Source organism: Drosophila mauritiana, chromosome 2L, assembly GCF_004382145.1.
Source record: "Drosophila mauritiana strain mau12 chromosome 2L, ASM438214v1, whole genome shotgun sequence".
NCBI lineage: Eukaryota > Metazoa > Arthropoda > Insecta > Diptera > Drosophilidae > Drosophila > Drosophila mauritiana.
Genome location: NC_046667.1, coordinates 10,375,288 through 10,401,556, shown reverse-complemented (window position 1 = coordinate 10,401,556; position 26,269 = coordinate 10,375,288). Strand labels below are relative to the sequence as shown.

At 42.8% G+C, this 26,269-nt stretch overlaps 1 protein-coding gene across 2 annotated transcripts in view; it reads right to left on the bottom strand.

Annotated features, from left to right (window-relative positions):
• Positions 1 to 275: 275 nt before the first annotated feature.
• LOC117140991 (E3 ubiquitin-protein ligase TRIM9) overlaps positions 276 to 26,269 on the bottom strand; it is a 75,161-nt gene continuing 49,167 nt past the window's right edge. The window contains exons 2-10 of one of the 2 annotated variants that reach the window (XM_033304245.1): positions 8,284 to 8,379; positions 8,081 to 8,212; positions 7,874 to 7,975; positions 7,649 to 7,808; positions 6,857 to 6,889; positions 5,473 to 5,612; positions 5,013 to 5,151; positions 3,020 to 3,253; positions 276 to 1,719 (exon numbers count right to left, since the gene is read on the bottom strand). In XM_033304245.1, coding sequence (XP_033160136.1) covers positions 1,430 to 1,719; positions 3,020 to 3,253; positions 5,013 to 5,151; positions 5,473 to 5,612; positions 6,857 to 6,889; positions 7,649 to 7,808; positions 7,874 to 7,975; positions 8,081 to 8,212; positions 8,284 to 8,379 — 1,326 coding nt within the window. In that variant the 3' untranslated portion in view covers positions 276 to 1,429. The remainder of the gene's footprint in view (positions 1,720 to 3,019; positions 3,254 to 5,012; positions 5,152 to 5,472; positions 5,613 to 6,856; positions 6,890 to 7,648; positions 7,809 to 7,873; positions 7,976 to 8,080; positions 8,213 to 8,283; positions 8,380 to 26,269) is intronic. The other variant, XM_033304252.1, reaches the window with a different exon arrangement.

Sequence of the window (26,269 nt, the reverse complement as noted above, 5' to 3'; positions counted from 1 at the left end):
AAACTACAGAACAAACACGGGAATTCGCTCAGAAATTGGCACAATGAACTCCTGGTTTCGGGAGGCTTTTCCACTAATGCGTCAGCAAATGAAAAGCGGGGAAAGTGCCTTTTGTGGGAAAAATAACCATACACTAAACGCTAATTAATATGTGAAAAACTGCCAAATTTTATAGTTATTGGCCGCTAGTTTGATATATATAGTTTGATGTCGCTTTAAATTTTAACAGAATGCTGAAGAAAAACACAGCTCTTTAATATTATTATCATGTTTTTTTCATATTTATTTTGTTTCCGCTTTTTTAAATAAACTCATTTATATGTGTGCTTGTAGTTGCCCACGCAATTACATTTTTTGCTCTTCGGTTTGTTTGCACTTTACTATTATTACTATTATAAATATTTAAACATGCATAGTACTGGTAATTAACTTTAATTGTGGTTTTTGCTGTAAGTAGGCTTAAGTTGAAAAGTATAAATAGTCCGTACATACATTGGAATTTAATTTTATGCATTACACCTTAAATAGAAAATATCTAGAATAGCCGAACGTTTATTAAAAAATACATTAATATTTACAGGAAACTTAGTGGTACATTAAGTATTAATATTCCGATGCATATTTGATTTTATAAGCGAAACTCTTGGCTTTAAATTGTTTTTCGTGGTTGGGGACATTTATTTTATGCAGCTTTTGCAGTGCCCTTAAATATTGAAAGTTACTAATTTTTGGGAATTTTGTTTGTTGATTTTGCCTTGGTTAGTTTTGCACATTTAAACGATGGCTTTTTGCCGTGTTTTTCCTAACGTACTTATAAAAAACATGTTCTTTTCAGTCTTTAAAATAAAAACTCCCCCGAAAACACGTTGATTTTGATTTCATTTTAGCCTCAAACAAATGCGTTTGTGTTAGCCATAAACATTAACCTTAACACACGAACGTGTGATGACATACAGATGCAGATTTTTAGCTACACTAATTGCTAATTGGATTTTACCTTAGTTTTTATTCGCTTGCGTTTAAATTAGATTTGTTTTTTTGGTGTTCGCGATTTTATTATAACTTTTTTTTGTTGCACGGTGCTTGATTTTTGGCTCTATTTTTGTGTTGAAAAACATTGAGAGTTTTGTTATTGTATTTTACATCGAGATACCTTTAAATGCTTTCAATTATTTTGAATAATTCCTATCCGATTTGGCGCAGCGTTTTACAAACAGTGCCTAGAACTACGAATAGAGATACGATTAAATGGAGATATGTCGCTGAACTTTGCCCGAAACTACACGTACACACATACACCCATATATGTATAAGCTGTCTGAGTAAATTGTTCGTATTAAGGTAATGCTAACATATATAGACACCGATAACTGCCAAATGTCAAGCTCTATGTACACAATTTGCTACTCTCCGCCCGGTCCGATCCCCTCTAGAAGTAGTCCATCTTGGGCGCATCCATGGCCGTGTGCATGGTCAGTGTGACGCCTCGATTGATGCTCACTGCCGGATAGAAGACGCCGTAGAGATCCCGGAACGCCACCGATCCCTGCGGCATTTCGTTGACCAGGAAACTCAGGGTGTGCCGCTCCAGATCCAGGAGCACACCGATCGTGCTTCCCGTGGTGATGCCGCCCTCAACTCGCCGCTCGTGTATGGAGTTGTGCTGGAACCAGGATCGCTGGCGGTCGATGTACATGGCGAATGACTTCTCGTCCTTGCCTGAGGATTATAATAAAAAGTACAATATTATTTAGAAGCTGTAATAAAAGAGCTATATATAGAACATATGCTCATGAATTGGATAAGCTTAAACGAAATTACTTCTCTTGACTTAAATGGAAATTTCACAGAAATATACACTTAAAGCAGTTAAACCATCTTCCTCTCAGCTTAAGCCCCACAATCGCCACCCGAATTCTTTGATAATTTGAATGCCCCAAATAATCTTTGCTCTCCGCTGCCATGACTTGCTGAACTCAGTTTCAGCTGCAAGTTGCGAACTTTAAACTCCGGCTGGCACGATGGCTCCCTCGACTCGCCGTATCCTTGGCTTGTCAGTTTCCCTGTCTGTCGTTTTAGTTCTGCGGAATTATAACTGACAAACGCAGGAGCAACAGGATCGGGCGGAAGTGGGGTCCGCTGTGCACATAGCTATATAGATATAGAGATATATCTATAGAACGCATGAGGGTCGTAAAACAACTTGGCAAACTGCAACTGTTAGTGTCAATGTCAGCCGCTGGGGGCGCCACCTGCTTCGTTACGCTTTGCATATGAAAATTTAATTCGAAAACTTGAGTTTTCCAACAGCGGACCACAGCGATGCTGGCGGGCACGTGTTAAATGGCGCGTGAGCAGCTTGGGGAATAAATTGTGTAAGTGAAAAGGATACACAGCATCGCGCAAAGACTTAAAAAGATAGAAAAATGTGGTACGGGATGCGCTGCCGCAAATAAACTTTTGCATTTGACAAAAGTTTAAGTGCCGCACTTTTAATTACTTTTGTCTGCAGTTCAAGTCGCCTGTGGAAACCACCCACTCTCCACGCAACCCCACGCACATTTTCAATCAATTTGCCGAGGCATACTTCAAGGCGCCTCGACCAAGTCCTTTTGATTGTGTTTGTCTTTGTCTCAGTCTGGTAACGAAAGACACCCCATCCCACGCACATGCAACAAGAAATGGCAAAAGTTTTCGATACGCCCCCCTACTACTTGGCACTCGATTTTATTGGCATCGCATTGCGAGGCGGCAAAATGGCAAAGTTTTTAAGTTCCCGAACCGAACTCCCTCCGGAATCCCAGTCTATTAGCTGTGCGAACTTTGCGCATACGTATTGGCTCTTTTGTCAACGCCAGAATCTATTTGTTGTGCAGATTTTCCACTTCGGCTCCCCCCTGCTTATTTTCGATCAAAGTTTCTATCCTGGCGGCGCCTGCTCTGAATTTTTAATTGAATTGCGAATGCCACCAGTAACCCACTGCAAGGTGAGCCGTAGGGATGGGGGCCAAGTACTCACCCAGCATTTTGTTGCGGGCCACGTCGATGCGGGCCACTCCGAAGGCCGGGTCCGTGTCCGCCGTATAGTTGTCGATGGTGAACTCCCAGTAGTGGACGCCGCGGGAGAATCCCACCGAGCCGAGGGCCACCCGGTGCTCCCAGCCCTCGACGCTCACGGTGGCGTTGTTTTTGCTGAAGATTAAGCCAGAACCGGCTCCGCCGCTCAGAACGGGATCAAACGTGAACCAGGCCACTGCAATGGAATGAAGAAGAATGTAGACGATAAATACACTTGGCACATTAACTCATGGGAAGTTGGAATAATCCAACTAACTTTGGGTTACAAAACATTTTGAATAACAAACGATCTCAATTGGATTCCATAAATGAGATAAGATTGTTTTCCACTACAGAGTTATTATTTCTAAATCTAAGACCATCATCTTTTCCCAGTGCACGGGGCAGTGAAAAGTGGAAAGAAAAACAGAGCCAGACCGGTTGCAATTTTCCCCATTGTCAAAGCTCAAGTGGCCAGTGCAATTCGGAGTCCAAGTTGGTGGTTCCTTGCAGTTCTTGCTGTTATGCGCCGCAAAGTAGGCAACGAGTGGCGAGTCGAGTGGAGTGCTTTATTAAATTTCCTTTTTTATTGTTGTGGCCGCATTAAGTGGCCAAGGCTAGTCCGGAATCATCTGGGACCGGCTATACATCTATGTATATATAAAGAGAGCCATGGCTCCACTTCTCGGTCTGCTGACGATGATGACGTTGCCTGTTTTATTGGCCACCAAAGGCAATTGTGTGGCCAAACAAGCCACAAAGCAAGCATCTGGGCCAGGAGGACTCCGGCTGGCCATTGTTTTGTTTATGTCGGCCATATGACTTTGCGATTAAAACTATGAGAGATTTGAGCCAGGCACCATAAACCGAGAGTCCTGGATGCCCAGGCATTTAATTAGTTGTTATAAACTGTTCCCAGTTTCTTAATTGGATAACCAAGAGGCAGACCGAGCTAAAATATTTGCCAAATGAATGCGTCTGAAGTTGGGATTAGGAGTCTATTAAAAGGGATTAGAACTGGTCTTTAATCGCCTTGGTTTATAAGGTTTAGTTTGAAGATCTTTAAGATACGGTCTTGCTATGGTTTAATATATAGATTTCTATATTTTCAGAACTGGGTTTCTAAATTTGTCACGTAACCAAACGACCGCATCATAGCTGGCTTAATTGAAATTACTTGAACCCTCTCACATCCCAAGACTGACGTCTTGTAAACTGTCTTCCTAATGTCCTTAAGGTGTCCGACTTAACCCATTAGTGCCGACCACCCGCAAACGTCACGAGCCATAAACTGCTAACTGGTTTTCCGTTAATTACTTAGGGACACGCGCTCGGTGTAAACACTTTATAAAATGACAATTTGCAGTGGGATCGGCTCGGTTTCGGGTTCGGATGGATCCGCTTAAATCGCCTGTGACCCCCTTTGAAGGCAACTCGCAGACAGCGAGGAATAATCAATTAAAAGTTGCAAATTAATGGCGCCCAACTAATAAAACGACGGACAGAAAATGTTGCCTAGAGCGCTCTGTTAATTTTATAAATTAAACAACTTTACGCGGCGTTACGTTTGTGGTGGGCAGTGGGAGTGGAAGCAGGAGTGGATGTGGCTCCTGGAGGAACAGGAGCTGCTGTCAGGTGGCGCATGCATCAATCAAGTGCGAATTGGATTGCAGAAGACATCCTCCCCCCACGGCGACCACCTCCAGACCCATTTCCATTCTCATTTTCCTGCCCTGCAGGCGCAAAAGGGGTCAATGGCTGTTTGACATGCAAAGCACGAACGGGAAGCCAGGAGCAGTCCGAGCTGGGAACTCGGTAGGTGGATATGAATTGGGGTGGCGCATGACCGAAAAGGATTAAATTATAAAACAGTTGGGAAAGTAGCTCAGCGGCGAGCGTGGTGGAGCTTAATTGAAAAAGCTAGTAGAGCTGGAAACGTGAAAAGCGGCACTCACCTTCGGCAGTCTGCAGTCCAATCAGCTCCGAGTATTCACCCTCTCCGGCGGAATTGAAGGCCTTCACCCGGGCATTGTACATCGAGTTGAAGTGCAGCCCGTCCACGGTGCAAATTGTTTCCTTGCCGCAGTAGACTTCCTGAATGGGGGCAGGCAATCAAGTTAAAGTTCTGGGTTAATAAATTGGAAGATGACAGCCATTCACTCAGCCAATCAGCAGTTGGATCGAGCGATTCGTACAGCCATTCATTGGCTGATATGGCATTCATTTGGCTTTACTCATTCACACATTATTTTATTAACATTTTCATTACATTTTCAACTTTAAAAGCAATTGTTTTGAATAAGCTATATATTAAGTTTTTCACACGGTTGCCATTCAAGCACATTCAACTTTGTTTAGATGATTTTGCTACAATTTGTTATATTTTTATATTATTTTTGTTTTGATTAAACATACCCTAAATTCACCGCCGCTGCCATCATCCAGTTCCAGGACATATCCTTCGACAAAAGAATGATTTGGTGGCTGCCACGCAACGGTAACCGAATTATTCTCGGCCGAGCAATCCGATGGCAGTATAGTTGGTGTCATGGGTGCTGTGGGAGGAACAAAAAAGTTATCTTTAGATGGGAAATGGGAAAATGATGAATAAAAGCCCCAAATAAGTGTTAGTACTGGTGTAGAGGTAGTGAAATAAAAGTAAGCCAAATTATCAGTAAAACTAAGACAATACCACAACCAATAAAAGAGTTTCGACGGATGAGAACCCAAAGGACAACCAATTGATCTCAGGACTAACCAAAACGAATCTGTCCACAAAAAGATACGCTCGTTTGTTGAAGTTTCATTTTTTATTAATTGCCCTGAGGGGGGCCACGCCCAGGTGTCATAAAATCGGCGCATAAAACCAACGCCTGGTAATAAAAATTCATGACACAACACAAATGGCGAGTCCGAAGTGAAGCGCCTAAAATTATGCCGCAAAATAAACATAAAAACGACGACACTTCGGGCATTTCCGCTCCCCTGAACAAGCATCGAATTAAAATGGCGCCAAAAGCTGTCAAATGTCACCGAAACAAAAAGCGAGGCACAAAGTAAAAAGTTGAAATCAAGGTGCCTCGCCAATCGGGCTAAAAGTGTAAAGGATAAGCCTAAGCAGCCCGCTTGAAGAGGGTCAATTGCGGGGGAAAATACCAGAAAAAGGCGCAAGGGTACATAAAAATAATAAACATATAAAATGAAAAATGCGAAATAAAAGCTTAAGCATGAAATAATGAAGATGGGAAAGAGTAGTCAAATGAAAAGCGACGGGCAAAGGAAAAAAAAGGTGGCGTAAAAAATTATGTCACTTGAAATGACATCGCCGACCACGCCCCCCCGTAGGACCGCCCTCACCCACGGGTTGACAGGCTGCGGTGGGGCATTCTTTGATATTCGCCAGGAAACGGAAGTGAAGCCGAAAATATTTGGACGCATTTTCGGGTATTTTGTATTTCCAGCTAGTGGCTTAAATGAAAATGAAAAATTATTATGCGTAGGCGTGTGCCCGTCGAACGGAAAAGAACGGAAAACAAAGGTTGAAAGCAATGGCCAAAAACCATGAAAACAAAATGGCCGACAAGCCAGGTGGATATGTGTGTGTGTGAGTGAGTAAGTGAGCGTGTGTGAGAGAGGGAGGAAGTCCAAAAGCACCAAAAAATCAGTTTTTCCCAAAAACAGAACAAAAATTATGGAATCAAGCTTCGTGTGTTTCTGTCTTGTGTACGAAAACTTAATTTGTGTATTGATTTTTTTCAGTTGATATTTTTGCATTCAAGTGGTTGTGGTTTTTGCTCACCTGCCGGACATCTTTCATCTCCATCTTTGACGGCTTTAGATGATTTGTTTGGTTTTTATGGGTATATTCGATATTCATTTAAATGATAGCAAGCGGCACATTCAGAATGACAGGAAGATGCAAGAAAAGCACAAATATGTTAGCCATATCAGATGTTTAATGTATCTTAATAGTTAGTCCGCAGTCTGTGTGTGCACTATCCGATTTCAACACTTTCACTTTAATTGTGAGCCCACCTATTTCGGGTGTTCCTTTCCCCCAGAAGTTGTCAACAGCAACTCTAAATTTGAAACCCCAACTCCCGGGGGAGTTTCCAAAACTATTTTTAAAGCCCTTCAGTCGGAACTCTTAAACGACCCTCGATTGAAGGGCTCTTTCCCCTTTCGTTTCGAGAGCTGGCTCTGTTTTTGTTTATATTTGTGCTTGTGCTTATTATTGGGTGGCCCAAAGTCACACCTTTGGCCAATTGGGTGGGTCTGTGTGCTTGTGCGTAATTAGTGACAATATTTATGAGGTGGGTTTGCCTGGCACATACAGTTGGGCTCAATAATTCACGGCTGGTTAGGATACAATAATATTGAACAAGAAGTCTGCAGCTCGAAATTGGTGGGAAATTGTTCTACATAGAAATACTCAAGGAGTTCTAGTTACATATAAAGATATATTCATTTTACAAGAGATTCTATAATGATTTTACCTATACCTATACATAATTTTATTACGTGGGCTAGCAAACATAGCTATTAGAGTAAATATTTTAAGCATTTATCATTTAGGTAACCTCGCACTTACCTCTCATCTGGATAAAGTTCAAGTTATCAATGGCACGTGCCAGAGCAGCATCATCCAGGGTCAAGTCCACAATGGGCGAGACTCGAGGGGCGGCATTGGTGACCTCCTGGTGCCAGGTCATGTCCGTGTTGGTCACTCGATTGATGAGCATGGAGCCCACCTGCACAGCAAAAAGGATTTTTATGAACTGTTGAACTCATTAACTAATGAAGACAAAAAACTCACCTGGAGAAATGCGGCGCTGTCAGTCTCTTTGAGAGCTTCAATGCAGAACTGAATAAGTCCTGTGGTTTGCTGCAACTTGCCAGTGCAATTCGATTGTTGGTCCTGTTGATTAAATAAAATATTGTAATATAGTGATTTACTTTCATATACTTTTCGGTCATATACATAGTCAGTTATTTATAATAGCTTCTTGAAGACATAACTCACCTTGAGTATCCTGATCTTGGTGTCCTTGTCCATGCGAATGGCCTCCAGCAGATATTCGCGTCTGTCGTGGATGGCCTGAATGAGGGCCTCACACTGGGCGTGGACGAGGCGCTCGAACTCCATGCAGGATTCCTGATTACGGATGAGATACGCAGATTTAGCCGAATTGCGGACTTTTTCGCCGGTTTTTTCTCCCCACTTACCGTGACTTTGTCGCTCATGCCTTTGAGCCGCTGGATGAATTCGGTCGTGGAACGTGCCTTCTCCGACAATTGTTGCAGATTGTGTGAGAGCTCCGTCTGGAAAGAAATACGAAGGATATGCAAAAATCAGTCGCGAGGACAATGACATCAGCGTGAAAATTAAAATGAGAAACAGAGCTGGAATGCAGTGTGCAGTAATAAAAGTTTACGGCTTTGGTTACGGTTTCTTTTATGGCAACTTTTAGTCACGCCCGCGGTGACAGTTCACGTTTTTATTTTCATAGTTGCACGTCAAAGTCGAGAGCTTTTCCGCGGGGAAAATTCATTAAAGAACAGCCAAGACAGACCGCAAATAAATCGCTTGAAAAATCATTTAAACAATGCCGAGCCGAGTTGTTTGTAGGCGAGAGCAATAATAAATAACACGCAAGCTTTTCCATTTCCATTTGCCGACATTGGCAAACCTCATTTGTTGAATGCGAATGTTTTTTGGGGAGACAATGTTGATGTTGCGGCATTGGAAACATTTGCACTTGACAGTGACATGACATGCCACGCCACCCAATGAACAATTCAATTTTCATCAGCGCGCAATTTGCTCAGCAATTAAATTGCTCATACGCCCCGCGCCACCAACAAATTTCAATTCATTAGCATTCGGCATTCGGGCTTTGTATCTTTGCTTAATATGCCATTCCTGCCCAGCGTTTTCCCCCTTTTCCTTTTTTCCGGTCCCGCCATTGCCCGCAGGACATTTGGGCATGGAACCCTCGCTCGCACAATTATTGTCCAGCTGGATGTCGAGGAGTCGGCTGGTTGGCTCAAGTGTCTGGCAGACGCGCCATGGAGCATTGAAATCGGAGCGGTAACCGGGATGGGGTGCCTCATAATGCCCGCCCTCGGGCTTTAACATGCTTTTCACTTTTCCAGACAACACTGCAAAAACGGGGAACGCCGTTCCCTTCCTGCATTTTCCACCCCACTTTTTGCTCCTTTGTCCAACACGGCGTATACTCATTACCACTTTCTGCGTTTGTCTTCTGATTATTTTATTCTATTTGCCAGTCGTCGCTGTGTTTTTCTGCATGTTGCTGCCACTGTTTGTCTGCCATTGTTTGCTTATCAAATCAAAATAGCTGCAGGTACGACATTATAATGGCCTTGCGACCAGGCGGAAAAAGGAAGGCTTTTGTTCTGCTTTCCCGGTTTTATTACGACTGAAACATGTTAGTCGCATTCCTAATCTTAAATGCATCTCATGTATATACACCAATTTTGCTTCTTTTAGTAATACATTTCTATCTCAAAAGCTTATATTCCCAATCAACCGCAAATGCTTACTTCAAAGTAAAACTTTTCATTAAAAATTCTAATTAAGAATCACAAAATGATTTCTAGAAGTTTTGGCCTTTTAAATCGTTGCAAGCTCTTTAGAAATCGTTCTCACAGAAGTTTGCCCAAACCCTCCCATAAACAACCAATTTAATGGACAGCGGGCAAGAGCGGATTTAAATTGAATGCATTTGCGTTCATAATTCTCGGAAAGATTCGACTACCACCCCCCAAAATCCAGCCCAATTACAAGGAAATATTCTGTAGACAGGCACTCGTAATGAGTTGGCTCTTCCGCAGCGAAAAGGGCAGCTTATGACGATTACATTCATTAGCTGTATGCCCTATCCCCATTTAAGCGCTACCCATTTTCCCGAAAATGCACAGACAGATGGCTAAGCGTCGAAAAGTCGGCAAGAGAGAAGCTAGTGAAGACACATGGAGCTGCGGGAAAAAGGATTTTCCGGAGGGGGGAAGTGCTGGCCAAGAATGCGCAACGCGGGCGGCGAACTGTTGAAATTTAATCCCTCAAGGGTTGCTTCAACGCTTCCTGCACAATGCAGATGGAAATAGATGAAAATGGTGGAAATGGTGAAAACGGGTGGGTGGCAAATATGAAGAGGGGGTGGCATTTCGAATATGAAGTGGACGGCATAAAGCCGTGAGTCTGTTTTGCATTGATAAGCTGCCCGCTCCTGTTGCTCCACGTCCCTTTCAAAACATTTCGCCTGACCGGGATTCGTTTTCTTTATGACGCAGCTCCATAAAAAGACGAAACTTTTATCAGCGAGTAAAAAATAATAATAATACGACATGTTTATGCTCCACAGACGCAACCTCTTTAAAGTTTCCACGCATGCAAATCGTGTAAATAATTCAAGAGCCCTCTCATCTTCTTCGGAGCTACTGACGTGGCCATGTGACACATGTTCCGCGGGGGGCGGGGGATACCAATAAATTATTAAGTTGTTAAGAGACGCGGCCAACAACGGCAGTCACTCACATTAATATGATAAACGCTGCAACAATGTGCTTGAAAGTGAGCGCCAGCATGGGCGACTTAAAAACGGGAAGTCACCGCCAGATGGGACAAGAAATTACCCATTAAATTGCGAGTATTAAGTTACTCATGTGCGGCAGGAAACGTCGAAAGTTGGCTTTAATATAGCAGTTAACCATCTTGACTGTTTTTTTTAAATTATGAAATATTACAGCGTTATAGGGACATTTACATATAATTTATTTTTTTGTTTGCTAACTGCAAGATATCAAATAAATCCATGAATACAACAAGATATCTTCTGATGGAACAACTTTAAGAAAGGCCCTTTATTCTTTAGTTCGTAGTAAGAATTAAGCAATTTGTTTGGCATTTTCAGTAACTGGAGAGCTGGCATTTTCTTATCGCAAATAAAAGCCAAATGCGTCTGCGTCTCGTACTAAACTATAAAGATGCCAGATTCCATCTCTTGCAAATGGCAATAAGCCAAAAGGCAGCACAAAAGCGTTGACAACCTTCTCTCCCTGCCCCACCCAAAACTCACCTAGCACACGACATCGCACAATTTGTATAGTTAACAGTGGGATATAGGCTGGTCGAGACCAAAGATTAGAATCGCAGACTTAGTGGCGACATTGCAGTCGTGAATTCAACAGAATGTTGCTTGGCGCCGCCATTGGCAACAAGTTGCTAGCTACTGTATGGTATAGTGCGATTACACTGGCCTGCAAGCAACTATCCTAATTTAAATATGCTTATATATACAGACAGATTCTTCTTAGCCATTTATGCTTTATTAATTGTTTTAATATTTTTAAAAATCCTTTTTAATTGTGGAACTAATCATTTTAGATAATAGTAGCTTGTAGTCTAGTGTTGTAATGTAATGTTGCCCATAATGTAGTTAACCCGACGACGCAGTGTTCTGCTATAAATAAACCATATTGTGCAGCTCGGATCGTGCCGCAGACAGAGGTTCATTAGTTGCGTGCCTGTTGGCAGCGAATTAGCCAGGCAGAAATCGGAGATCTGAGTTGCAGGAGCCATTATCTTGAGATTGTGCAACGCAGGGCAATGAAAAGCTGGCGCTGAAAATACGCGATGAGTTTCCCCAAATGAGAACTCATCAACTGAGAGCAGTGTAAACTATGATACATGTCATCATACAGTTACCAATATTTATGGCGGTGTGGAGTGGCAGGGACGTGACAACGACTCAAATATCCGACGAACAGGTGGCCGGCCGGGCATTCGGGCTTGAATTATAACGCATTTGAGCCGTAAAGCCGCGGATATATGAGATCCGCTTAAGTAGCTCGTGTTGCCGGCACTCTGGACACATGTTCGCCTCACTTTGAGCCCGATCCGTATATGGTGTTTGGCATTAACGCACATAAATAATATTTACAGCCATTTCGTGTTGCACATGCAACACGTGGCCCTGGCGATTGAGTTGTTGATGCTCTTCTTACGGCGCACACATAGCCTAAATGGCCAAAAGATTTAGCCACAAAAATTATGGTGCCTCGAAGTTGGTAGGGTGAGCCAATGCCAATGGAAATGAAAATCTATAGGTAGGGAATTAAGGTTCCCGGCCTGGATCATCATAAATATAAAAAGGATCAAAGTAATATCATTCAGGCCTACAATGTAACTGAAGTTATTTCTTGATTATCAGACAAATACATTCTTTAATTCTTATATTTGTTATATTATTATTATTATTATTATTATTATATATTATTATATGTACATTATATATATTTATATATGTATATAATATATTATTATATGTACAAGCTAAGTATACTGAAATAGTAGTATTTCAAGAGAAAGGGTTTTAACAACAAATCCGATTTAAAAATCGTGAATCACCCTCATCGAAACCGTTCAGGTGGATAAGTGCCGTCTCGGTTGGGCCTCTCAGTTGGCCCAAAAATTTGACTTGTGCTTTACCTTTTGCCGTCTCAGTTTCGCCCTTCACCCACGCACCACCGCACCACTGGAGCACTGAGACGCCGCGCCACCTTCGGCTCGTTTATCCATTCATAACCAGCGCTTTTGCTTCCTTTTCTCGGCTGCAAGTCGGCGGGGCATGAGTAATGTGAGGCGCGTTGCAGCCGCCTTTTGGGGCCCGATAAAAAGCTTAAAATACAACTTACATTCTGACAAGATATGAATTTTAAGCGCGCGTCCCATTGATTTATGTGGCAGTCAAAGGAAGCGTCTGACGGAGATGGTTTTTTAAATTGGATTATGAGTCTCTGTTTCTCGAGTTATCCGCTGTCTGCGGAGTTTGCAGCCTGGCTTGCATGCCATGTTGGCGATTAAAAATGAGTCAAGATGTCAGCTTATTGAGCTACTGACTCGTCTAATTAATTAGCGACTCGAGCAAATAACATTTGGAACGGCAACAAAAGTAAACAAGATTGGAAATCAGCATGGAAATAGAAATAAATGGCCAACGGAAGGGAAAGCAAAACAACGGGCAAATAAACAAACGAGGGGGAATCCCCCGTCGACGATTGATTGCGATCCGGTGTGGCGCCCCCTAGCGGCCAGCAGCACGGACTGACACACAAAGAGAAACCGCAGAATCTAATTTGGAAAACGTATGTGAAATTTGTAGAGCATGTGCAGTCATCTGCCGGAGCAGGGGATCCATGGCAAACAAATGCCCCGGGGGTGTGTGAAACAATATTTGAACTACTCGTCGTAGAGTGGGAATCGGAATCGAAATAAGGGGTGGAGGGGAAAGGTAAAGGCAGCGAGCGGGGGGCAAGCGAATGCGCAACAATCAAAATATTTTCATGACAAATTTAAAACAACAGAGCCATGAAGTGGAACACGTTGCCAGCATTTGGTCAGCAGCACATTTGCCATAACTGGAAAACAAGTTGTGCACAGTGAACAATTTTCAATTAAAACTAGAAATAAGAATCAATGTTATTATTTACAGCGCTAGAAATTACACAAAATGTTATTGGAATATAGGTAAACAATATTATTCTATATATATTCGCATTTTATGGTTGATATCGTTGAAGTAATCATGCCTGAAATGTAGGAAGTCCACATAAGGAAGTGTGTGGCTTCCAAGTAACAAACCCATGAAATTAGTAGACTATCAATATAGAAGAAATAGTTTTCCGAGTGTGCTGGCCAATCAAGCGGAATGGGAAGTGAGAATGGGCAAAGTCGAGACGGGAAGTGGCCAAGTCATGACCGCGCAGGGATGAATTCTTGAGGAACTTTCGATCCGTCAAAGTAGAGCCCCCTTCTTTGCGAAATTGCTAATACCCGTCGACCGAGGAAGCGACACACGTGTCTGCGTTTACAATTCATTACGAACGCCTTGAACCTCGAACTTAAGCCCTCTTTCGACTTTCAGATGACCCAAAGTCAATTTCAGACATTCGCCAGTTGACAACCCCATTGTCTGGATAACGCAGAATGCAGAAAGGCAGCTGGCTGCAGAACTGAAAGCCACTTAATCCCGTCGGCGGAAGAAAGAGCCACTCTTTCTGCGGCGAAAGGACAACGCCAGTCTTCATCATTACTCGCGCATAAATTAGGATTAAGGCATGAAAGCGACGGGTGAAAAGGGGGAATTCAGCGGAAATCATATTCGCAATTTTGACCTTATTTGGATTTGCTTCGCGGGAATGCCGATTTCAGTTCACTTCACTTCAGTTCACTCCACTCCTTATACGGATGGTCACTGAGGGACCAACTAAGAAGCAATTGCCATCCTCGTTTTCTCGCTCATAATTTCACATCGTTATATTCAGCATATATGTTGATGTTCCCCCTATCATTTTGTGGCCACTAATGCGACAGAAAACTGGTAAAAAGCTCGCCAGTTATGCATTTTTCTGACACATTCCATATTCGCATTAGTTGCGCTGACATTTTGTGTCAAATTAGTGACATTTAGTGTCACAAAAGTGCGCAAATTCGCTCACGAAAATGGGGGAACTTGTATATCAAAAGGATGTATTACTAGAGGGGTGACTTTATGTCAAAAAAAAAAAAAAAACTGATGTGTTTATACAAATGATGAAAGGGGCTTATTATGGCATCTTAAATTTGTTTAAGGGCTGACTTTCATGTCAAGCAGATTTCATTTATGCATTTCCTAATCTCATCCTATGAATTTGAGCCGTACAATCGCAACTGAATTTTTAAACCATTTTTCTAATCTTTAAATGTATGCCAAAAACCGCAGAGCTGCAGGGAAATAAAACATTATTTTATCATTCCAATCGCTGGATTTCTTTTTTCTGGGACCGTAGGAAAATAAACCCGAAACGAAAACAAAACTCGAAAACTTTTTGCGTTGTTCCCACTGACAGTTGCAAACATTTTCGGTGCCTTCTTTTTTCGGCGATGTTTGTGCTGGGTATTATTATTTTTATTCTGATTGTCACAGCGGCGGCAGGGCAGCCCAAACTGGTTTTCATTTTGTTTGTTATTGTTATTGCTGTCGGATGCATTGTTGTTCCCCTTGTTGTTGTGGTAGTCCTCTGTTAAACATGTTTGACACGGACTCTCGTGGGATAAGTCCCCCTATTCCGTAACCCTCCTGCCGCATCATGCGAGTAAAAATAAGTTTTGGTAGCTGCGGCCCGCAGAATTCGCTCTCCCCCAAAACGGGGTAAAAAAAATACAAAAATAAAGCATCAACAATGCTGCAGAATACCGAGCTTGGGGCGAAACCCAACCCAATCCAACAGAACCAAACCAAACCAAACGATCTGGCTGTGACAAGCCCCATACCAGAAGCATCCAGCAAAATGCTGACAGCCTGACAAACCGACGACCAACTGGGAAACTGGGAAAACGGGGCGCAAGTCTGCTGCTCCTTAATAATTTAATTTGTATAAATTTACCCAATATGTCAAGAGGTCCTCAATTTGCAGCTGAAACGGGTGTGGACTCCCTAATTAGCCGGCCATTCGGAGGAATGCCATTCGCTCCAAGATGGACATGGGTATTTCAAAACCTTTTCCCAATTTATTTGAAACTGTAAAGTGTCATTATCCGTTTGATCAAAATCGAATTTAGTAACCATAACTTAAAATTAAAGTTATTCAAGCAACTTATATAAATATTTTAAATTCATATTAGTCCCAAAATCCACCTAGTGACGAAGCGCACCTTAGTATTATTTTACTAAACAACAAAAAGGCTTTTCCTTTTCCCTATAGTTTCCAGCAAAAGTGCAACAACCCTGCAGTTTCTCCGATGGCCTTAGTTAGTCTTTTCTTTGGAAGTGATTCGATTTGCCACCCAACAACTGGCTGCCTCATTTAAAAACTAATATTTACACTGATTTCCTCGGCACTCCGCCTCGCACTCCACTCGCAATTCCACGATATATTGATGGCTCCCATAATTTGCCTGCTCGCATTCTGCACTAAATGTCCCACAAAGTGGTCTTGGTCATGGCTTCCAGCTGGAGCTCGCGGCTGGGATTGCGACTCCGAGATGTGACTTTAAGTGTTATGGGGAGCGGCGGCCATTTGGACGACGTCCCAGCGACGGGTTAAGTGCTGGCTAAATGCTGCCAGTTTCGCATTTCTTTCAGCCGGCCATAAAGCGAGAAAACATGTTAATTGAACCGGGATTGAACCAAGTGGATGCCGCAGATTGCCAGTGTAAACAAGCGGCGAAAGCATCGATGGAGCGTGTCAAAACATGGATTATGCAGGTGGTTACTAAACTGTATCGATTTGGCACTCGAAAAAATATTTGCTCTAATGGAACTAAAGTAAAATAGCTAAATAAGCATTATTTAGGTAAAAACAAATCCCAATTTATCTAAGATAATTTCTTTTATAATTTCTAATTAATTAAAATTTAATTTTTTCTATAATGCCCACAAAACCATCAATTAAACCCTTTATTTCTTGAGTGAATTATGTGACAACAACGAGGTTGGCATTTTCCGCACAAGTGGCTAGCAAATTGATACATTGCCCAGCGACCAACTCCCTCGCAAAATCCGATGAGTAACCATGGGTATCCGTATCCACTAAGCCCGAAAAGTCAAATTGAGTAACCAAATCCCCGGCATCGAAAATCAAGGCGCAACTAATTTGGCGAAATGTCAAGTGGTCGGCACTCCGGTTGCAAAGAGCTGATGGCTGCTGCGATCCAATGACAATGCCACCTACGTAGCACAGTGTACCAACACAAACACACACACACACTCTCTTACACTCGACAACAAAAGTGCCGAACAACAACTGGCAAATTTGTGAAGTGGCTGTGAAAAAATTTCACGTATTTCGACAACGAAATCTGCTTGTTGTGCGACGAAAATGGTTCGAGTGCCGTCGTTTCACACATGCCACCAACTACAACAACAACAATGGTAGCAGCAACAACATTTAAAGCAGCTACAACAACAAGGGAATCAAGCATATAAAGCAACAAGTGGTTGTTGTTGCGATACTGGGGTTTTTGGCAACCGAAATCCTTTTAAGCTTTAATGGCATTTCGATAAGGAAATTTGCAAGATAAATATTTTGCTGCATCAATTTCGCTGGAAAGGTTGGCCTCAAAAAAGAAAAAAAAGCGAAAAACTTTGTCATCAAGAGGTGAAATCTGATCAGCAAACCTGACTCACACAGATGAGTTTGTTGTTATTCAATTTGCCAAATGAGTCAGAAAAGAAAGTTGGTCAGAACATACTGTGCCAACTTAGGAGCCAAATTAAAACCAAACTAAATCTGTAAAGCTATCTTCTTTCATTAACCTTTATCCTTGAAGCTGATCAAATATATCAAAATTTTCTCACATTTTAGACTATTAACTCATTGTGGAAAATCTTTAACGGCAATTTTCCTGTTAACGTACAACTGTGAAGCGCGAATTGCTTTGCTGGTAAGTTGATTTTCCATTATGCGGCTTCATAAATAAAGGAGCAGCACATGCGAAAGGACTCCCAGGACTCGCAACTTTATGTGAAGGCATGCCAGTCGAACCTTTCCACACGTATTCTCCTCTGGGCGGAATGCAGTCGGGTAAACAATTTTAATTGCATTTAAATACGACATTTATTTGCATGTAAAATTAACGCGAAATGCAAATGACTTCATGCCACGGTGGGGCGCATAAATACCATCCAGGGATCCGGAGTTGCAGTTGGGCAAAAAGAGGGCCAAAACAAACATAAAAGTTGCAGCCCAGACGGAATTGAAGGCCTTATGTTTCCCATTGCGGTTGCGTGGGCAACATCAACAGCAGCAAGTTCGACATCAAATTCAATGGCCCAAACCGACGAACAACGTTGTGGATTTTCGCTTATGTTTTTAGCACCCGCAGGAAATGTGGCCAAAGTTTTCCTTGCCAACGACGGCTGCATTTTTAAAGGCCTTCTCGGCTAACGTGACATTGAATTGGCCACGTTGTTAGCTGGCTGCGTGGGAATTTGGAAATTCGAGCTGACAAATGGGCAGCCGTTAGCCGCAGGGCCAAATGCAATTTAATAGGCCATAAATCAGCGACGAATGAAGACGTTTCGAGATGAACATGCATCTCGTTTGCCGCAGAACTGGGCCAAAGCCATTTGAAATTTGAGTGACGGATGGCAAACAGCATCGCATGCCTGGCAGGCCTTAATTAATTGAAAATGCTGCCAAAGTGCCAGAATGCCACATTATTCATTGTTCCGGGGCAATTATCTCCCCGATATATACATATGTATGCATGTATATATGCATTTACATAAATCGGTTGGAGGTGCAGATGCATCCACAAACATTTTGACAGCCGCAACTGACAGTTTGCAGTTCGCTACCCGGCCATTTATGATTTTTGCACAGTTTTAATTAAAACTTTGGGCCCTCCTGGGAATCTTCTTGGGAATGAGGCAGCTGAGGCAGAAAGATTTCCAGCTGACAAGCCGATGATTTGGAACCCAAAATGCTGACCCTATTGCCATCCTGCTGTTTCCCTTCTTTTTCTGGCCGGAATGATGCAATTTTTCATGCCACCGCGTTGCATTTTATTTCGTGCGCCACGTGACCTGGAAATTCTGAATTTGGGCCTTTCGAAAGATCGAATATACGCGATTTGGTGGCAGGCGCGTGTTCCTAGATTTATGGCCAGGCAAATGGGATCGAAGTGTGTAAGCCGATATTGATGCCCAATGGAGGCCCATGGATTGGTAATTGAATCTCCGCGCAGAGATGTAATCGTGATATGATAGGACAAGCACAAAGAAAGGACATTCTGCCCCTTGAAAACATTAAATAAATGCCACTGCTACATATGCATTTATATCAATTTTAACAATACACTTAGTTTTTGATGATCTGAGCTTCATGAACTTCATATCATGCATAATTGTTTCAATATTATTTTTTTTTAACAAAATCAGCGACAGTTGTGCTCCTTCCAAATATAATTCTTCAGATAATCGTAATTAAATTCAACGACCCAGACATTTTTACAAATTACCTAGCGCCGTGACAGGAAAATGTCGCCCCACCAGAACCAATTTTTTCCAATTAGCGAGGCAAAGCAAAAGAAAGTGGAGAAATATTTGAAAATCGCCCAAGTCATATACTACGCGAAGCGAAGGAATAATTTCACGGAACTGTCCCATAAATTCAACTAATTGAAAATTTTCACTGGCAGGGAGTTATTACCCGGCTACTACTTCTTCCCCCGCTCGAACACATACACACATGTCGGGCCTCATTAAGCATTTCATAACAGGAAGGGTCGTTAAATATGCTTACCTAGCCCCGAAATGCTCTGCTAACCGAAAGGTATACCAATAGTTCGGGTTTCCTAAAAACCACCCTCGATTTCCACTGGGAAACTACGTAGTTAGGCGAAGTGTTAATGGGACACGCTGAGAATTCCGAGCGGAGATGGAAGATCTTCAAAAATTCAGGGGGCACACAAAGAAGTATTGAAGTATTGAGAACTCATCATCAACCCTCGTGAAATGGAGTAGTAGTTGGGCACCCAGGCACCCAGAATCCGGACACATCTGGGAATCGGCGACGTGTGCATTTCGGAGCGGGATGATGCCAGAGAGCGACGCGTGCTGAGGCTTCGTCATCGACAGATGTTTACCAAATTGATTACGATATATTCCGAACTGTGTACCATATATATATAAGCCCCCTGCTATTGGGAAGCTGAGTGATCCATAAAGTGCCCAATTTCTGGCACGGGGAATGGGTAAGTGAGTGAGTGCAGCCCATTGTGAAGTTAACGATATTGAAAGATTAAGGACAGCTTATCTGATTATGGAGTTCGCCAGGCCACAGCTCGGACTTCCGGGCGTCTTCCCTGGAAGTCGTTCGCCCGATTATGCAGAGGATTAATCACTCCGGAGGCTGAAGGAACTGCATACTGGGTGTTCTGCGTAAACAAAACAAAGTCTATGCTGGTGCGGTTTGTCTTGGACACATAAACAATCCCTCGACGCCATAAACACCAAGTGACGCCGAGGGTATTGGCAAAACATATGCAAAGTGCATGGCGAAATGCAAAAAAAAATGCAATCAGAAATACACAACAACTGACGCCGAATAAGATGACAAATGCGTCTAGCCGTGGAAAAGCTGGAAAATCAACCGGGGAAAATGGGGGAAACTTTGTCACAAAATAAAAAGAGAGGAGCGGAGCGGAGGAGCAGCATTTCCAAGATAACGGATTAAAGTCGACTGTGCCAGGTTTTTCCTGTGCCACCTCGAGTTTTCCAAGTGTTTTCCGGTTGCTTCCTGCACGTGTGCTCAAGTGATTCCCCTCGACGTTGCGTTATTAAAAACGAATTATGAATTATGTGTGTTTTTCATAATTCCACATTCATGGATTGTCTGTTTTTGTTGCCTGTTGTCTATTGTTGCCGAGCGTTCTGATGAGCCGCATGGATTATATTTTGGTGCCCCCTGCACGTCGTAGTTGTGCCACAGAGATAAGGCACATTTGTAGGGGATTACGGGTGTGGTGGTGCCACGGGAAACTCGGAAAAGCGGGCGGCAAAAAACAGAAGGGAAAACTTTGAAGCAAAAGCAAAAAGGTGCAAAGAAGCGGACGAGTTGGTAGCATATGGTATTCATACGACTGAGATTGTATGGGATTAAACTTTGCAAGGGCTTTCGCTTGTAAGTTGGCTGCCTAAGAAATGTTTTTAATTTCGCAGAATTACTTAAAATAATTTGGGTTTGCGTGGGAGATAGTAGAATGGGGAATGTGTGATTAAACTTAAGCCTGGCTGGGGATTTTCCAAGTTAGATCTAAGGCATTTTATTATTCTCATCCCAGTATCGAGTTTCATAGAGTGACACTCAATCATACCGATTCCGATAAAGAAAAAACCGAAACCCATTAAAGTGATTTAATAGCCGATAAACTTCTCACATATCCCAACACTGAGAGAAAAAGGGAGGACGGGCGTAGAACAAAGCGATGGGAAGTACAATGGGAACTAACACACTAACCGCATACAATTACGAGTGCATTGTTCGCCTTTTGTGCGCGGAAAAAAGAGAACTATTCGGATACTCAAGTGCTTTTCAACACTTTTTGCCCCAGCGGGGAATGGAAGCGGGCATGGAAGTGGGACTGGAAGTGGATGTGGAGGGGGTGCACTTGCAAATGGAGGTGTGCTGATGGTTAGCGCAATTAGAGTGCGGTGACAATGACACAAAAGCGCGGCGTAGCATTAAAATCCATGGTAGAGCAGCGTGGAAAGGGTTTTTAACAAGCGTCCTTTGTTTGGGCCAGATCTCAACGGACATTCCCCCCTCAATGTTGGTTTTTTTCGCACAGCTGCCCGCGCTCAATCAGCAAACTATGAAAACAAATCGCTGGCAAATCTCTGTCTATCGCATACCCTTGATAAGGATCCAGTTTCGAACAAAAAATTGCCGGCTACCGGATAAAAAATTTACTACACTATTTGCATATTCGAGGCGTGGGCCATAAAAACAACGGGCTATGGCTTTGATTGATGAACATGTGCGACGAATTTTTGGTCATTCGAACTTCTTTTTTTCTTTTTGGGTCCACAGGAAGCATGAAAAATTCGGTTGACATTCGTTGGTGTTGCTGCTGTTTTGGGCTTAAACGAGCTTGGCCAGTCTAAAATTTTGATTACATTCAACTTTGACCAGACTGTTTGTGTGTGTCTCTGTGTGCTGACCATTTTCAAATAGTTGCAACGTTTAGTTGATTAATAGCCACAGAGCAACGTGGAAAAAGCCGGGGGAATCCCCGAAAAGTGGGGATTGACCACACACACACACACACATACACATAGGGGAAGCTTTTAGTTTAAGCCCCGCAAAGGCTTTTAGCAATTTAACGCACAGCTTAACAGCTGGCCAAAAACGGAAGGGTGGGTGTCCGGAAGGTCAGAGGTCGATCCGTTCGGGGTTGACCATGTCACATTGCTCGTCTCGCCTCGTTTTGTTTGGTCTGTTGTTGTGTCCTGAGTGTGTGTAAATATTGACACTGCAGGTGGGTGCTGTGGGCCAAAATTTCCAAGGGGGAATCAGTCCGGAGTCCCAGACAGATAGGCCAGGTCCTTGTGGCAGAGGTTAAAGTCTAACCGAGTGTTGTATAACATACCTGCAAGAAAAAAGAGAGCGAAAGTTTGGGGATTAGTTGGTGTTGCGAGTTGTGGCAAAATCAATGGGATTGATGAGTAAAGCCAACATTTTAATTAAGCCGAGTTGAAATGTTCCCTTAAAATAAACTTAAGCAATACCCACCCACAGCAGGTACTCAATATTATATAGACCAGTCCCTTCATTAAATCATTACGCTGCCGAGCTGTGAAATCACAGCATTTTCCCAGAATGAGGGCCTGGAATTTTCAATTAAGTCCCGGCATACTGTAGTCTGTCACATGTTCATCATCATCTGCATAACTATTATTAAAAGCCCTCGCCCACCCACATTAAAAACTCCGCAGAGTTCATTAAACCCGCCTGGGTGGGGGCAACTGAAAAGTAGTCTTGTGTGAGGAAGCCAAAGTTCCCGCATCCCGGGGCCAAAGTTAATCGCCAAACTATGCCAGAAATCACGTAACCTTCCATTAATCAAGGCAGAGTCATAAAAAATGGTTGCATCTCCCCCAGAACTCCCTCGTTCTTCACGCCCATTTAACTGGCACTTCCGCACTTCGCCGAAGCACCAAACACAACTTCTCGCAACCTAAATGCAACATTAGTCAAGTCAAAGACTTTGATTAGATGAGATGCGAAGCATTGAGTTTGGCTGCATTTTGTCCCGGGGCCATTCCATTTAATTATTTTGACAGGCACTTGAAGATGAAAATCCGCAGTGTTCGGGGTGTGATGGTTTTTCATATTTTCCAGCTGAGAGATTGGGATTCAGTTACTCATTTAAAGTGCTGCCAGCGCGCTGGCGACAGTCGCTAAGTGAGAAACTCGTGTCTGCCTCTGGCCACAAGTCACAAGTGACATCACATAGGAAAGAGCACTTGAAATTATTATTAGACATTTAAGATTTATAAATTACATTTTAGAAATACAGCAAGATTGATTACTTTGTGTTGTTAGACATTTTCCAAGCTGTTTCTTCCTCAGCATGCTTGTATTACATGTAAATGTTTAGTAAAACATTTCTAACAATCTGTATTTCAGTGATGTATTTTGCTCTGTGTATTTTTTTGAGATACTGAAGTGCAAGACGACCGAGTGAAGAGGCAACCCATCTGCTCAATCGGCAGCGGCAAAGCCAATTTGGATGCGCTGCGTTCTTCTTTTTCAACTTCTTCTCGCGAGACGTCGCGTAATCAAGAGAAATTAGTTTTCGACGTGCTCGATTGGCTGCCCCATCCACTTGGCACCTCCCACTTGGCGCTTCCCTGGGAAATGGCCACCAATACCGGTAACAACTCGTCTGAGAGGGCTAAGAAAAGACGGCGTCGGCGAGATGCTTTGGCTAATTTTGAAAAATTGTTCTGCAAAGTGGCGGCGATCCAATGTTCGGAATGAATGGAGGCAGCACATCTTCTTTAAAGTTCCAGCGCTCTCGGCTTACAAGGGCTTTTCCACGCTACTCCTCGCTTTTCCCTGCTTTTCCGCTCCAACTGGTCAATTGTACAGTGTGATTAATGCCCAGATCTTGGCTGTTGATTTTCGAGTGCATTTTGACATTTGATGTATTGCATTGCTTCATACCAACCACTCTGCATTTCCCCCCAGACTCGCTTTGTTTTTCCTCCAACTTGAAGTTGGAAATCCGACTCGTTTGCAGCATTTGCTATTCAGCCATTATAATGAGGTTTCGATAACTCCATTTGTCTCTGTCTACAGCAGATTTTTCGGAAATGCCCGAATTGTCTTTGGCAACAGATGTTGCTAAATGAGCAAAGGACTTCTCAGACAAGGGAGGTATGAATTCATAGTTGGCTGGGTATGGTATCGTATAACAAATTTGGCAGGAAATAAAACATATTTTAAGACCATACTCATATATTCACAGAATTTTAGCTTTTCATGTTAATTTTCTCTGAAACAATGTTTGGATTATTCAAATAATATCTTTAATCTTCTCTTATTATACTCAGATGAACATCTATTTATTCGATTAGAACGTATCAGTCAATTTGTAGTCCTCTTCGTTCTTTTTTTTTTCTTTATTGCGGACAAAACAAATTGTTTGTGCTTGTTGCTTTCGCATTCAGAAACTTGGTCCTGCTTCCTGCCCCGCCGAAACACTTTGGCATTACAAATGGCAACACATTTTGTCTACAACGGAAACGGATATTAGTTGCAGTCTGCCAGACACCCCTGACCCCCGACCCCTTTTGACCACCCTGACCATCCTTTACACCCCTTCCACCGCCACCAAACACAACAAATATGGCGCGACCGATTCGATATACGTATCTCGGAATCCTTTGGCGTTCCTATTCCTGCTACTCTCGTTGTTGGCCAAGCAAACACGTTTGTCAACCAACAGGATATGCAGGCAGTGCAATTTGGCAACTTCGGCCGGCAGAGGGCGCCACATGGCAGGACTGTTAGCCCCAACCTCCTGCCGAAGGATCCCTTTAATGCGCCCTTGATAAACGAGCCGCTCAGTCGCAGGACTCGGCCGATAATAAAAACTACAAGACCAAGCCGGGGACCAGACTGACAAATGTGGACAAGTTGGGGGAGAAGCGGGGGTCAGCATATGTATATGTGGGGAATATCTGGAGCAGATGGAGCCTGCCAAATGTCCGGCGACAGAGGGCGCCACCGACGCACAAGAAATTATTTTATGGCGCGTAATGTCTTTATGGACCGACAAAATGGCATCCATTTGGCCGAATAATAATATTTAAGCACATTTAAATAAAATGGCACTCCAGAGGCAACGAAAACCGGAATTGCAATTTGCATAAAATTCATTTGTTTGCCCATTCCGCTCTAGTAAAAAAATGGCCAAAAAATGTAAATGCGGCTTCCTAATTGACATTTTGACTCGCTGGCAGGTCCATTTGTAGGCGAAGCTTCGGTGAATGATCCTGTTTGGTCCTTGGCTGGAAAATCAATTGATTGCCCTGTCCAGGCCCGACCTCTCTAATTTGTGTTTAGTAGCATGTGGCATGTTTGTCAATTACTTGCCTCAGGCTCATTTCTTTTTTTTTTTTTTGCCAACTTTCTGTGTCTGGCCAAATGTTTGCCTACAATTTCTCAATGGCCCACAGTGCGTATGTGTATTATTTCCTTGACTACGTGCACTCACTTAGTCCTGGCCATTTTTCTCCACTCGCTCTGTGTTGTGCTACGTGTGCGACATTTTCGAATAGCCAGTGTAATTATATTGATTAGGATGGTTTCGGCACAGAAGACATTCGGGATCTCGAAAAGGGAGAAATTAATTTTTTCCTCCGGCTGTGACTAGCATATTAAGTTGTGTAATGAAAGAGAAGGGGAACCCACTGTATTTAGTTCATTAGCTTCAGTTTTTAAAAGTATATATAATTTAAGGCTGTATAGAAATATATATTCATCTGGTCGTAGTTCAACTCACAGTGAACTCATAAATCAGAAAAACAATCATAGCAAACATTCTAAGAAAATATCGCCCGTGGCCCGTAAAAAATTAGGGACAGCTACAATTACGTGACTTGTCAACTAATTACAATATTATGTCCATCCGTCTCCTGGCAGGATATCACTAGAGCTCCTCCCATCATGCAGCCCCCAACTCCTCAGGTAATTAACGCGTGTCATTTATGCGGAAAAGAATTCCAGGCCAGGAAGATCATAAAAAACGCCACCAAGAAGGAGACACTCGTTCATAATTTGTTTACGCTCCGGCAGTCATCTTCTGGTGCCTTCGCCACATCCAGCTCATTTTTGCTGTCGTTTTTATGAAAATTCCGCAATAAATTAAAAATTATTGCTCCCGCTGCTTTTGTTCTTATGCAGCTTAATTCTTTGCTGTAGCATTTTATGTTAATGTCTGCCATTCGCGCAGGTGATAAAGTTTGTCCATTACTCATTTTGTAGCGCCGCCGCTGGCGGGGAATCCCCTTTGGGCCAAAACCAAGGAGCAAACAATTTATGCAGGGACATGTTTAGTGCTGCAGATGCTCCAGGAAAAGCCTATTTGCAGAAGGATGACAAAGGCGCTGACTTTGGGAGATTAAACATGGCC